Source organism: Gopherus flavomarginatus, chromosome 7 (genome assembly GCF_025201925.1).
Source record: "Gopherus flavomarginatus isolate rGopFla2 chromosome 7, rGopFla2.mat.asm, whole genome shotgun sequence".
Classification (NCBI taxonomy): Eukaryota; Metazoa; Chordata; order Testudines; family Testudinidae; genus Gopherus; species Gopherus flavomarginatus.
This window is the reverse complement of record NC_066623.1, coordinates 87,748,735-87,762,315: the sequence shown is the minus strand read 5'-3', so window position 1 is coordinate 87,762,315 and position 13,581 is coordinate 87,748,735. Positions and strand designations below refer to the sequence as shown.

The 13,581-nt window shown below is 42.8% G+C and overlaps 1 protein-coding gene across 1 annotated transcript; it reads right to left on the bottom strand.

Annotated features, from left to right (window-relative positions):
* Nucleotides 1–234: 234 nt before the first annotated feature.
* Nucleotides 235–12,112, bottom strand: CTBS (chitobiase). Its single transcript, XM_050962211.1, has 8 exons — nt 11,882–12,112; nt 10,595–10,733; nt 7,123–7,331; nt 5,931–6,102; nt 4,880–4,977; nt 3,183–3,344; nt 1,318–2,004; nt 235–1,286 (listed from the first exon to the last, which is right to left on the bottom strand). The coding sequence occupies exons 1-7, from the start codon at nt 12,023–12,025 to the stop codon at nt 1,819–1,821; spliced, it is 1,110 nt and encodes a 369-aa protein (XP_050818168.1). The 5' UTR covers nt 12,026–12,112; the 3' UTR covers nt 235–1,286; nt 1,318–1,818.
* Nucleotides 12,113–13,581: the final 1,469 nt, after the last annotated feature.

The following is a 13,581-nucleotide window of genomic DNA, read 5'->3' as shown; positions in this document are numbered from 1 at the left end:
CTAAGTGCATACATGAGTAGTTCCACTGACTTCAATGGGAATACTCACAGCGTATAAAATTAAACAGATGTGTAAGTGTCTGCAGGATATGGGCCTATCTTTGTAATAAATACACAATAGGACTAGAAAACAGTTTTCTTTCTTCTTTCATTGCAGTATGTTCAAAGACAAACCATAGACTCAGGAGGTTTGGATTACACCTTTTAAAATGTTATATACAGAAAATCTCTCCAAAACAGTTTAGTAGATTATTTATTTCAAGGATTATTTAATATTACTAAAAAACAAATACTGTATTTTGCTTCTAGGAAGATGAAAGTGCCATTAATTGTTCTTTTGCCTCAGCCATAATATTTCCTTTTTATTTTAACAAAACTTCACTGAAATATGCACACACATACATCAATCTCTATAAATGTTTGCAAATATTTTAATATTTCATTCAAAAATTCCCCTATGAATTATCATCAGAAAATATTAGGACTAATCTTAGATTTTCTCATTCTGAATATTTTCCCATTTTATAAGCAACTAGAAATGAACATAGGGTCCTTTTATTCAGCTTGAGTTTTGTGTAAAGAAATGTGAAAAACACCGCTCTAGATCAAGGAATCTATCCTCTTAGTGGTCAGGAATCACAGAATTTAAAGATGAAAAGTATCTATTAGATCATCCAATCCATCTCTCTTCTGATACAGGATTCTTCTCTCCACAAGATCTACATGAAATTGATCTAAAGACAGAGCGATTTTTTCATGGTACCATGTTGTAGCCAAATTCGAATCTCACTTTGATCCATACAATCCCTTTAACTTGAATGGAAAGATGATTTATCCACACAGGCAGGATCAAACCACAATATAGCACAAATGAAGCACTAGCACTAATAAATACTGTGCCCCAAAACAGATTTGAATGTGTATGGGCACCCTTACTACAAACAGTGTTAATAAGCTAGCCAATGTGTGTGCATATGTTTCTCATAGCTAGCAGTACCAGCTACTGACATGAAGGATGAGAAGAATAAATCTCTAAATACTTAGAGAATAACATCCATCTCTCTGATTATGAATTAAACACCATGTAGACTTTAGCATAAAAAATTACAGTAGTATGGTGACTACAATCATCTAGATAAAAAATGTAGACACTTTAAAATGTTAATTATGAAATCAATGTGTTTAAGAAATGTTTATCATATACACTTTAGAATGCTGCTTTGAGGAAAATGGGTGCAAGCTTTCTTTGAAGCCAAAGGTTTTCTGGCTTTTGAAGTTGTAAAAAACCTCACAACGGTATATAAACATAAAAAGAAACCTCACAACGTTATGTAAACATAAAAAGAATATTTAATTCTTCAGTTTCACTGGCAACAAAGCTAAATGCTACAAATAATTAAAATCTTCACAATTAATCGGTGTATATTTTTAGATATAAAATTTACAGAATAAAGAATAGTAACTGGTTATGATAAAGCATGTGTGTTGAGCAGAACACTTCATTCTCATATGCTCTCTTTTAAATGATTCAACATACATACGTTGTTAATATAGATTATGAGTGTCAAGTTCAAGGTCTGATGCCAGTTATGAAAGCTTTGAAAATGAGAATAATCAGAACCTGTTAAAACAGTGTTAATGCAATGTTAAATACTTTCTAAGGTATAAAAATACTGCCTTAAGCAGACTGACAAGATGAAGTTTTGCTTGTAACCAGTGCATACTTGCAAGAAGGCATAATACAGAATATTAGCCATAACTACCAATTAATTTTCTATATTCTAAATCCTGAGGTAGTGTTCACTATCTTATATAGTTGCTATGGTCTCAAGGCTCGCCACATTGCTTCAGTCTGCTGCTCTGCTACAGAACTTCTGGAGTAGTCAAGACAATTTCCATTCCACATGCCAATACCCCTTAAACCACGTTTCTTTGCATACATTGCCTTCAGGGAAATGCTCTGTGGATTATCGTACCATACTTGATGAAAATGACCAAGAGAGTCCTATAAAAAGTTGGGAAGTACATTTGTGTTAACGTATATAAACACCGTATACAAAGAGGTTAAATGCAATGAATCAAAAACTATAATTATAAATGAAGTAAAAACTCAGACGAATAAAATGTGTACAATCCTTTTCCAGACTTGCATTTAAGACCTCTACAAACAAGACAATCTAAAATTCCCTTTCCAAAAGTGCAAAGAAGCTTCTGAAAAGGGTGTGTGTGTGTTCAGTTTAAAACAAAACCAAACCAACAACCCGCAACTCCAGCTCTCTTTCTTCTACAATGCATAGACCAATACACATCTCTGCTTTCTTACTAGTATGTTTCTCTGCTCTCCAGACAAGCAATCACAAATGAGTTACAAAGATGTTTGTATTAATTTAGTTTAAATGAGATGACTAGATCTGTGGGTATTTTAATGATAAATTTAATTTTAAAAGTTGATAATATCGAAGGCTTGGGCTAGGATTTCAGTCGTGTAGTCTAATCTAGTAAATGAAATGCAGTCACAGAGTATGTGGTTTTGTTCCTAGCAATAAACAGATTTAGAGAAAAAGTTGTGGAATTTTGCCAAATAAAAATTATATTGCTTTCAGCCGGTGATGACTTTTAAGAGCTTTTAGTCATCAGTGCATTAAAGTTATACAAAATGTAATACCAGGTAACTGACAATCCATCACCAACAGAACCATAAGAAATATTTACAGCTTTATCAGTGGGCTGCATCCAGATGGAGTTTGGACATAGTGAAGAGGGGAAGCCAAAGGGAGCCAGCTGCAGCTCCCTGATCTTGTGCCACTCAGCACCAGCAGAAATTAAGAGCAGCTGGGAGCCTGTTTTAACTTACATCACTGGCATAAGGTTCCTTAGGGACCTTATGACAAGGGAGGATAGGCATAGTGAAACTCTGTCCTACCAAATCCCCTTCCTGGCATTACATGCATCCTCTCTCTCAATGAAGAGGTGGTAGGCTAGAGCAGGAGCCAGCTCTCCTGCTTCTGCCAGCCTTGTGCAGGGGAACTCTCCATTGACATAGGTTAAATTGGAATCCATCCACTCTGTAACACATGAGCATCACAAAGTGGACAGATCACACCTGAGAATCTAGCTGAACAGAACTAAGGTTCATGTACATTTAGTCCACAGCTCTGAATGTTTGTCCAGGAAACTGCTTACCTTATATTCATAATATGGAGCCTTCTGCTCCTCATCCCACAGGCTCCCAGAAATAGAACTATTCACCTGCTTCATTATTGTTCCATAGGTGACCTGATGCCCTGCAGCATCACTGCATGGAGCCCCTCGGAAAGAAATATTTGGGAGGGAACAAACATGATCCTGAAAAAAAAACAAGAGTTCTGGTTCATGTTACTTGGATTTATTCAACCCTTCAGAAGGGATAAGCCGGGAGGAAAGTCATAAAGAGGCACCTCCCAAAAATAACTAAGTATCCACATCAGATATGGATTCCTATCCGTTTCAATAAAATGTAGAGAAAGAAGTTCAAATAATTCAACTTTAATTGAAATGAGCAACTTCCAGCTCATATCAGTCTACTGTGGGAAATAACCAACACTAATATTCACTTTTTATTAGAAAAATAATATAAAAACAAAACAAACTCAATAATACTTTGTACTTGTAGCCCCCTTGCCAATCTGGGGGCTTCAGAGAAGCAGGTCTCACAAAGAAGAGCAGAGGCACAGACTAGAACTTCAACTGAGACTGCTTGATCCCCAGTGTCTGTAGGGGCTGACCCAGGAACCTGACTCACATGTCAGGACAATCAATTGCAGGTCCCAGAGAGCCTTCATATGACTGGGTCACATGACTGAGCGTGGCAGGAACCACATGAGGAGGGGAAAGCTGATCTCAGAAAGTCATGCTGGAAGAGAAGCAGCCTCAAGAGAGAGTCTCTCTGCAGTAGAAGGGGAAATGGCTATTTTGACTCCCTATCAGAGGACCCAAGACTGACCTGGAGCGCCCAGCTCCACAACAGAGACCAAGCCCAAGATTTTGCTGCACCAGTGAGGACTGAAAGCCAACTGAACCCAACAGTCAGGGCTCAAGGACACCAGGGACTCCATTCAGCTGAAAGGAAGGACTATCAGCTTCCCAGGAAAGGATACCAGCCATCCACATCAAACTCCAGTCCCTCCACACCCAAGATAAGGCCTCTAGGGCGCACTGGTGGTGGGGGGGAGAAGACCTCTCTCATATCAATTTAGTTTATGGGCTTTTATTTGCAGGATTTGGGGGGTAAGGAGCTTATTTATTTAACATCCTTGATTCCTTTGCCTGTTCTCTTCCCCTTCCTTTTAATTTACCCCTCTCCTTTTCAGGAATAAAATGCTATTTATGTAATTCCTTGATTTATTGTACCCATAAATTATTATATCCTAGCGGTCATAGGGTTGATTACTGATTTGTGCACCTGGACACAGATGGAGGCACCAAGCACTAAGAACTCAGGGACCACTGGTCCTAAAAGGGGTCACCAAATCCCAGCAGACGGATAAGAGGCTCCACTACCTTCAGAAGGGATCAGGCTGCCTCAAAAGAGGGAGCTACATACTTATACAGCTCTTTTCATCCAAAGATTTCAAAGCACTTTCAGGTACCCAAGTATCATCTTAATTTTACAGAGGAGGAAAGGGAGGCACAGAGGTAAAATGACTTGCCTGGGATCACACAGTAAGTCACTGGCAGAACCAGCTAGAACACTGATATCTTAAGTCCCAGCCCTGTGCTCTTAGAGACCACAGAGTCTTTGCACTTCCTTACTGTAAAAAAAGTACCTACCAAAAATTATATAGCATATCATAGAAAAAAAAATCAACAACACAGTTATGATAGAACTGCCTTCATCTTACCTTAGACAAATTCAGACATCTATAATCATAGCCGTACCAGGGAACACCCATCACAAGCTTCTTAGGCTCAATGCTCAGACTAATGTAGTCATCGTATCCTAATTTAAAAGAAAATATGAATTTACATGCATGCTTCTTTTTTCTGCTGTATATATTTACTAACATGCTGATGTCATATAAGGTAATATAGTCAATGCAAATCCATGTGGGTTTATGGAAAACAGACCCTGCCAAACTAACTTGATATATATATAAGTTTTCGTGGGCTACAGCCCACTTCATTGGATGCATAGACTGGAACGTACAGCAAGAAGATATTGATACATACAAAGAACATGAAAAGGTGGAAGTAGCCATACCAACTATAAGAGGCCAATCAATGGAGATGATTTCCCCATGTTAAGTATCCTCACACCTTCTATGGTCATCTCGATTATCACTTCAAAAGGTTTTTTTCCCCTCCTGCTGATGATAGCTCATGTCAATTCCACCTTTTCATGTTCTCTGTATGTATAAATATTTCTTGCTGTATGTTTCAGTCTATGCATCCAATGAAGTGGGCTGTAGCCCACAAAATCTTATGCTGAAATAAATTTGTTAGTCTCTAAGGTGCCACAAGTACTCCTGTTCTTTTTATAAACAGCATGACCCATTAACCTGCTGTGGAACCCTGCATATTTAAGTGATTTTCAGTTAAGAAAGATGTTAAATGGGTGAAGGTGGAGCTTTAGGTAGGTGCCATTTGGGCCTATGCCTTAATCCAACTCTTGCCCCAGGGTGTACCTGAATCCCATTGAGGGTGACGTATATATAATTCAGATGTCAAATAGCACATAACTGTTCTATACCCATCCATGGTGCCACAAAAATCTATTCCCCCAATGTGAAAATAGTTCTCTTAATAGATTTTAGTAATATCAAAGGTTTCAAGAAAACAAATAATACAATCAAAAGGCATTTAATATATTTTAGGAAAAAAATGTGTCCCCTTCCAATAATGCATTTTAAAAGAGAAATGTGCCAGTTGCTAACGTTATTGACTGATTCTTACCATCTAAGGTCTGATTATAGGGAGCATTGGCTCTTGCAATACATTCTGTCCAGATCTGACTCTGCTCATCATAAGACATCACAAACAAGAAATCACAGGCATCTGCAATCCCACTGTAGTTGTAGCATCTTTTGTCTATGTATGCTGGAGACCAAGCCACATCAAAGGTGACCTGATGGAGAAAACCACAACTTTATATCTAGTGTGGAATTTATATATTCTGTTGCTTTGCTGTTTGTAAAGCAGAGCTATGTAAACTTTAGTGGGATGTTTTCAAACTGTTGCGCTGTTCAATACCCATGGTTCGTAAGAGGAACTGTTCAGCTAAAACCTTGTAAAATAATCAAATATTTCTGAGTTTTCAGAGCAAATCTTCCTTTACAATTATAAAATCAATATGCATAAAAAGGGGCACAGTCAAGACTAGTGGGCCCAAAATCTGATTCACTTTTTAAAAATATGTCAGCAAAGTCTTCTATACGTGTGTAATTTAACACACACACACACACACACACACACACACACACACACACACACACAAATAGAATGAAGACCTCTGATCGATGATCTATTTAAGAACATGACAGACAACAGGCAAAGGATAAAGATAAATCTTTAGCAAAGGAAATCTTTAACATCTTTGATTCCTTTGCCTGTTAAATCCTTCTAAAGATTTATCAAGTTTTTCTAACATCATGCTGAACTTACCAGTATTTTCAAATTTGCATCTGAAGTGAGGTTTTCTACCCACAAAAGCATATGCCCAAATAAATCTGTTAGTCTTTAAGATGCCACCAGACTCCTTGTTCTTTTTGTGGATACAGACTAACACAGCCACCACTCTGATACTTGACAGTATTTTCAGAATTTCATTAAGTCATACCAACAACAACATAAAAGTGATTTACCATTGGCAGCCAAAATACCAAAAAGGTCTATAATGAAAATATCGTCAATCCCAGCAAAATTGCTCCTATTTTAATATTTGAGTTACATAAAGGATTCGTTTTCAATTATCCTTAGGAGAAAAAGAATACAGCCATTTTTGTTCAGTTTGTACAACACCTAGCTCAATGAGGAGGCATGCACAGAACTTTACAGACAAGTCTTCTTTACATTATGGAATAAATTGCCAGGACATCACAGATTTAAAAATCTATCAATCATTTTATAAAATAAATCTTGTTTTCACCTGTGAACCTGGAATTTCTCTATGAAAAGCATCAGTAGTTTCTTTAACCAGAGCTGTTAATGCATAGTATTCAGGTGACATCATGATAACTTCTTGCTCTATGTCTATATTAATTCCATCCATGTACTGCTTTTTGGCCAGGTCCACCTGTCGTGCAATCCAGGCTGTTCTGTTAGCAGAGTCAATAATTTCCTTCACAGGTACATCTCCTAAACAAGAAATCTTAATAAATTACCACTTACTTGAATAACAGTAGATAATGGGGCTGGGGAGTGGAAAATCCTATTCTGCCATATATTTCATCCACATGCTATATGTGGACCGTATAGCGGAGGCCAATTCACTTGCGGGGTAGTTTGGTCTTTTTTGGTACAGTTTCCTTGGGAGATCAAACTATGGTGTGAGATTATTCCTGAATTTTTCTTTGCAGTTCCATCCCACTACTTCTGGTTATTCCTTCTTTAGACACTGTGAACAATTGCTCTCCCTTCCTCGAAGCTGACACCTTTCTGATACTTCTAGACACAGTGACTCGCTCTTCTTGTTTCTTTTAACTTTTCTTTTCAGGTGATCCCTCTTTCTTCCCACATCTTTGTTGCCTTTTTCTGTCTTTTTTTTTTAAATGAGAAGTCCAAAACTCTGTGTACAACATCTAAGTGTGCCACAAATGAAGGATTTCATATACACCTCTACCCCGATATAACGTGACCCAATATAACACAAATTTGGATATAATGTGGTAAAACAGCGCTCCATGGGGGGCGGGGCTGCGTGCTCCAGTGGATCAAAGTAAGTTCGATATAACGCGGTTTCACCTACAACATGGTAAGATTTTTTGGCTCCCAAGGACAGTGTTATACTCTGGCAGAGGTGTATAAAATAAACCTTAATTATGAAGCATTTTTAGCCTCATAGGTATTACACTTTTTTCTTCTTAACATTTAATACTTTACACACACCTTCCTCCTAGTATATATTTGAAGCTATTCTCATCCAAGAACCTCTAAGATTGAGTTACAGCTCTTTAATTCAACATTTGATTTTTAAGTATGATACAAAATACACGGCCATGTCCTGCATAAGTTCGTCCTCTTCCCACTTCTTCCTCTCCATTCCCATGTGACTTCTACTCATCTCTTTCCCAGGGTACGTCTACACTACAGGATTATTCTGATTTTACATAAACTGGTTTTGTAAAACAGATTTTATAAAGTTGAGTGCATGCGGCCACACAAAGCACAATTCGGTGGTGTGCGTCCATGTACCGAGGCTAGCGTCGATTTCTGGAGCGTTGCACTGTGGGTAGCTATCCCGTAGCTATCCCATAGTTCCCGCAGTCTCCCCCACCCATTGGAATTCTGGGTTGGGATCCCAATGCATGGTGGTGCAAAAACAGTGTCGCGGGTGATTCTGGGTAAATGTCATCACTCATTCCTTCCTCCGTGAAAGCAATGGCAGACAATCATTTCGCGCCCTTTTTCCCTGGATTGCCCTGGCAGACGTCATAGCATGGCAACCATGGAGCCCGTTTTGCCTTTTGTCACAGTCACCATATGTGTACTGGATGCCATTGACAGAGGCGGTACTGCACAGCAGCATTCATTTGCCTTTGCAAGATAGCAGAGACTGTTATCAGTTGTTCTGTACCGTCTGCCATGCCATTGTAAATTGGCAATGAGATGACGGTTATCAGTTGTTCTATACCGTCTGCTGCTGTCATGGGTGCTCCTGGCTGACCTTCGCTGAGGTTGGCCGGGGGCGCAAAGACAAAAATGGGAATGACTCCCCGGGTCATTCCCTCCATTATGTTGTATATAAAAATAGAATCAGTCCTGCCTAGAATATGGGGCAAGTCTACTAAAGAACCAGTGTACCAGAGAGCACAGCCGCTCCGTGTCAGATCCCGCAGAAATGATGAGCTGCATGCCATTCTAGGGGGTGCTCCTGCAACAACCCCACCCGTTGCTTCCCTCCTCCCCCCAACCCTCCTGGGCTACCATTGCAGAGTCCCCTCATTTGTGTGATGAAGTAATAAAGAATGCAGGAATAAGAAACACTGACTTTTTAGCGAGTTAAAATGAAGGGGAGGCAGCCTCCAGCTGCTCTGATAGTCCAGGCAGGACATTAAACGGTGGGGGGAGAGGAGCCCAGCATCCCACTGCTATGATAGTCCAGGCAGTACAGAATCTTTTCTTTAGACATGAAAGGGGGAGGGGGCCGATGGAGCTCAGCCCCCAGTTGCTATGATGAGGACAGTTACCAGCCGTTCTGTCCCATCTGACAGGAATAACCGGGAGTCACTCCTATTTTTACCCAGGCGCCCCCAGCCAACCTCACCTGAGGCCAGCCAGGAGCACTCACGGGATGATGACAAGGATGGCTACCAGTCCTTCTGCACTGTACCGTCTGCCACCAGGGAAGGGAGGGGAGGGGATGCTGCTGTTCAGCGCCGCAGCACCGTGTCTACCAGTAGCATGCAGTAGACATACGGTGACATTGAAAAATGGCAAGAAATTATTTTTTTTCCCTTTTCTCTCACCGGGGGGGGGAAGATTGACAAGATATACCCTGAAGCACCCCAGACAACGTGTTTGACCCTACAGGCATTGGGAGCTCAGCCAAGAATGCAAATACTTTTCGGAGACTGCGGGGACTGTGGGATAGCTGGAGTCCTCAGTCCCCCCTCCCTCCATGAGCATCCATTTGATTCTTTGGCTTTCCGTTACGCTTGTCACACAGCACTGTGCTGTGGACTCTGTATCACAGCCTGGAGATTTTTTTCAAATGCTTTGTCATTTTGTCTTCTGTAATGGAGCTCTATCAGCTCTACAGCTCCATTGTCTCCCCATACAGCAATCAGATCCAGTATCTCCCGTATGGTCCATGCTGGAGCTCTTTTTGGATTTGGGACTGCATGGCCACCCGTGCTGATCAAAGCTCCATGCTGGGCAAACAGGAAATGAAATTCAAAAGTTTGCGGGGCTTTTCCTGTCTACCTGGCCAGTGCATCCGAGTTCAGATTGTTTTCCAGAGCGGCCACAGTGGTGCACTGTGGGATACCGCTAGAAGCCAATACCGTCGATTTGCAGCCACACTAACCCTAATCCAACATGGCAATACCGATTTCAGCGCTACTCCTCTCGGGGAGAAGTACAGAAACCGGTTTTAAGAGCCCTTTATATCGATATAAAGGGCCTCGTTGTGTGGACGGGTGCAGGGTTAAATCGGTTTAACGCTACTAAAATCGGTTTAAACTCACATAGTGTAGACCAGGCCCCAGTAGATCCTTTATTTTGCTGACACTGAAATAGTTTTGTTACTACTGAGGCAGAAGAAATTGGAGTTTTGCTTGTTTTATACCTTTAAAAAAAATTGTGGGTGGTAGCGTATTATGACTCTATGCAAGAGAAGGTATATTATTCCCTTATAAATTTAATATATAAATGCCCACATTTCCCTAACTGTAACCAACCTTTTAGTACTACCCTGGCTCCTTTAGAATGAGCATAACACAATAGCTCAGGGTCATACTTTCCAAAAGCTGCCACAGTTGTAATCTGTGACCAATCATAGAACTTCCAAGTTTTTCTTCCAACATCAAACACAAAGACCTGCAAAAGCAGAACAAAAACTCACTCAGTCACTGGAATCACATCAACTGTCAAACTCTTATGACAGTTGAATTTAAATTAAAGCTGTGTCATTCCTTTGCCTTGCATCCCAAATACATTCTAGATAGAGTAAAATGTTAAATTATTCATGCTTCTTGAAAACCAGCTTGTCCTTTACAGATCTAGGGCCTGCCAAATTCAACAGCTAGCTGGTCTCAACATGCAAACAAACTGGTGGAAGCTTTGACAGGATCCAATGTCATTTCCCAGTAATTCATGCTGACCCAGTTTATAATTTTTTTGTCAAACAGAAGCTACCAGACCAAATAAACCTACCCTAACTGATTAGATTAACTGAAACAATTTGCTAATGAACTAATTTAAAGCTTCAGGAAGGTCATAATGAATTACAAGTCATTTTATTCTATTAAAAACAAGACTGTTGTGATTTAATGTGTTGGATTTCATAAGAAGTTGAATAAATCATCCCTGTAATTTAACAGTAGACCACATTTGAGGGTCTAACCCTAACCAAATTTCAAAGTTTCATATCTAAAGATGTAATGAGCAGAAAGATACATTAGAGCCCCCAAAAGAGAAACAACTAATTAGCGATGAACAGGTGCATAATAAACACACCAAAACAGCTCACTCCCCAACTCTAGCTTCTGCTCTAAGAGGAGTCACAATTTATGTACTTCAGCCTCAACCTTTCCCCACGCTGGCACTGCCAGGCTGGTACAGACTCCCCAGCCCTAAGCGTCCCCTTAAAAGGACAGTCAAATCCCCGGGAATAGCCTCTCGCAGCCCCTCTGCAGCCATGGACACCAGGCAGTGCTGAGGGCACGCAGGCGGGGCTGGGGGTGAGGGGACCCCAAGCGAATCCCAGACTCTCCCCCAGCTAATGGGGCAGTGAGGGCCGCACGACGCCGCCCGCCAGGCCGATGCATCGGGGCTGCCAAGGGGGCAGCCCGTAGAGCGGCTGCAGTAGGGCCCAAGAGCGGCAGGCGCCAGGGGTCCGAGGCCAGAAGGGCCACAGCGGCGGGCTGAGGCGGCTGAAGCCCTATGGAGGAGGCGGTGCGGGAATCCCCGCAAACAGGGCCCGTTCCCAATCCCAGAGCCCCTTGCGGCTCTCGGCGTCGGGATACCTCGAACGCCCGGGTGCCGGCGATCGGGCGACAGAGCGCGGGGTCGCTGCAGGGGCACGCGCCGCTGCTCGAGCCCAGCCACAGGAGCGCGAGAAGAGGGCAGCAGCGGGCGAGGCACGCGCCGCCCCCCAACAGCCGCTTCATGCTGAGCGCTCTCGCTGCGTGACCCTCCCCTGACCCGGGCACGCGCAGCTTCTCAGCTGGGACCCGCACTTCCGCCTCCACTCCAGCTACGGGAAGGGGGCGGGCCAATCGGCGGCTCTCGCTGCTGGCCACGCCCCCCCGCAGCAGCGCCAGGGGTTCCAGACAGCTGGAAGCGCGCTGGGGAGGCGGGTTGTGGGGGAAGCCAGGGTCCCCGCGTGACACCAGCGGGGCGGGGCGCCCCCCCCCCAAGGGCTCAGCACAGCCCTGCCCGGCGCTGGGCGGGTAAATAACATTTGGGCAGAGAGACTCAGCGCCCGCTCGTCACTGACTGACTGAGCCCCGCCTTTTTGGGGACCACGTGCTGTTCGCCACACCCCCACCGGCCCGGTCAGTGGGACTGGAGCTGGGAGCTTGGCGGCACTTGTGCCTGTGGCGAAGAGTGTGGCCGTTATTTCCCCTCCCCCCTTTTTAACAGCTGGGGAAACTGAGGCAAAGGGCGCGAGTAGTTTGGCAAAAGGCTAGCGCTGGAGTAGGCGCGAGGGCCACCCCTGGATGGGCTCTCAGCTATCCCCAGCTCCCTACTGCCCCCACCTTGGTGCCTGGGAATACTGGAGCAGCTGAAGAAGTGGGGTTTTTACCCACAGACGCTGATGCCCAAATAAATCTGTTAGTTTTTAAGGTGTCGTTTTTGTGGAGCTGGAGGTATGCACGGGAGTCAGGCCCTATGGAGCGTTGACTGTAACATAGCCTCAGATGTTGGATGCCTCTCTTATTGGTCCCCAAGAGATCCAGGCCTGCTTTTTACAGGCACTGAAAATACGTGAGACGAATGTGAGCCCATAGGAACTGCATGAGCTTAGCACTGACGAAAATGAAGCCCTGGGGTGTGTAAAGTTTATTATCCTAAAACTGGGTTATGCAAAATAGGCCCCAGTCCTGCGATTGGAGCTGCATGAGTAGGCGCCTGCAGAGTGCCAGTTGCAGGATTGGGCCTTGGAGGCAACTTTTGAAAGTGTAGCCTTAATGACTGCTGAAGGTAGCTGGATAGAGCAATAATATAATGAAGTGTTTTATTTCTTTGTGACAAAATACTTTTGTGTAGTTGTTGCAGGCACAGAGGGTGCCCAAGGCAAGCAACAGTGCTTCGTTGCCCAGAGTGCGTAGCGCCAATAAACACACACCAGGGTGGAGAAGCAAGCAAAGTTTATTTGAGATCTCAAAGTGGTGCAAGGAGATGAACGCCTCAAATCATGCACACCTACACAAGTGGCTTTTCCCTTTTTATAAATTCGTTTTTCTTCTTTCTTCCCCCCTCTTCCTCCTTCCTCCCCCTGTAGCAGTTACGTAAGCGCAGGTGCATTAAGTAATCTTGGCCACGGCAGCTCGTTAGTAAGTTTTCCTTCTGCAAGTTATCTTGTCCTTCTGCTAAAGGTGCACAGGCCTTATCACTACTGCTTTAGACCGCTTTTAGCTGTGCTGCAACTGCTAACTTACTGTTACACATTTCATTTCACAGCTGCTAGCTTTCTAGATCAAGTAGAGTTCAACATGGAGGA

Excerpts from the sequence above, each read along its gene's own strand:
- CTBS (XM_050962211.1), bottom strand. The coding sequence starts at position 12,025 with ATGAAGCGGCTGTTGGGGGGCGGCGCGTGCCTCGCCCGCTGCTGCCCT. Across the intron at positions 4,978-5,930 it reads CTATAATCAGACCTTAGATG|GATACGATGACTACATTAGT; the intron begins GTAAGAATCAGT and ends CTTTTAAATTAG. Across the intron at positions 2,005-3,182 it reads CTCCATATTATGAATATAAG|GACTCTCTTGGTCATTTTCA; the intron begins GTAAGCAGTTTC and ends AACTTTTTATAG.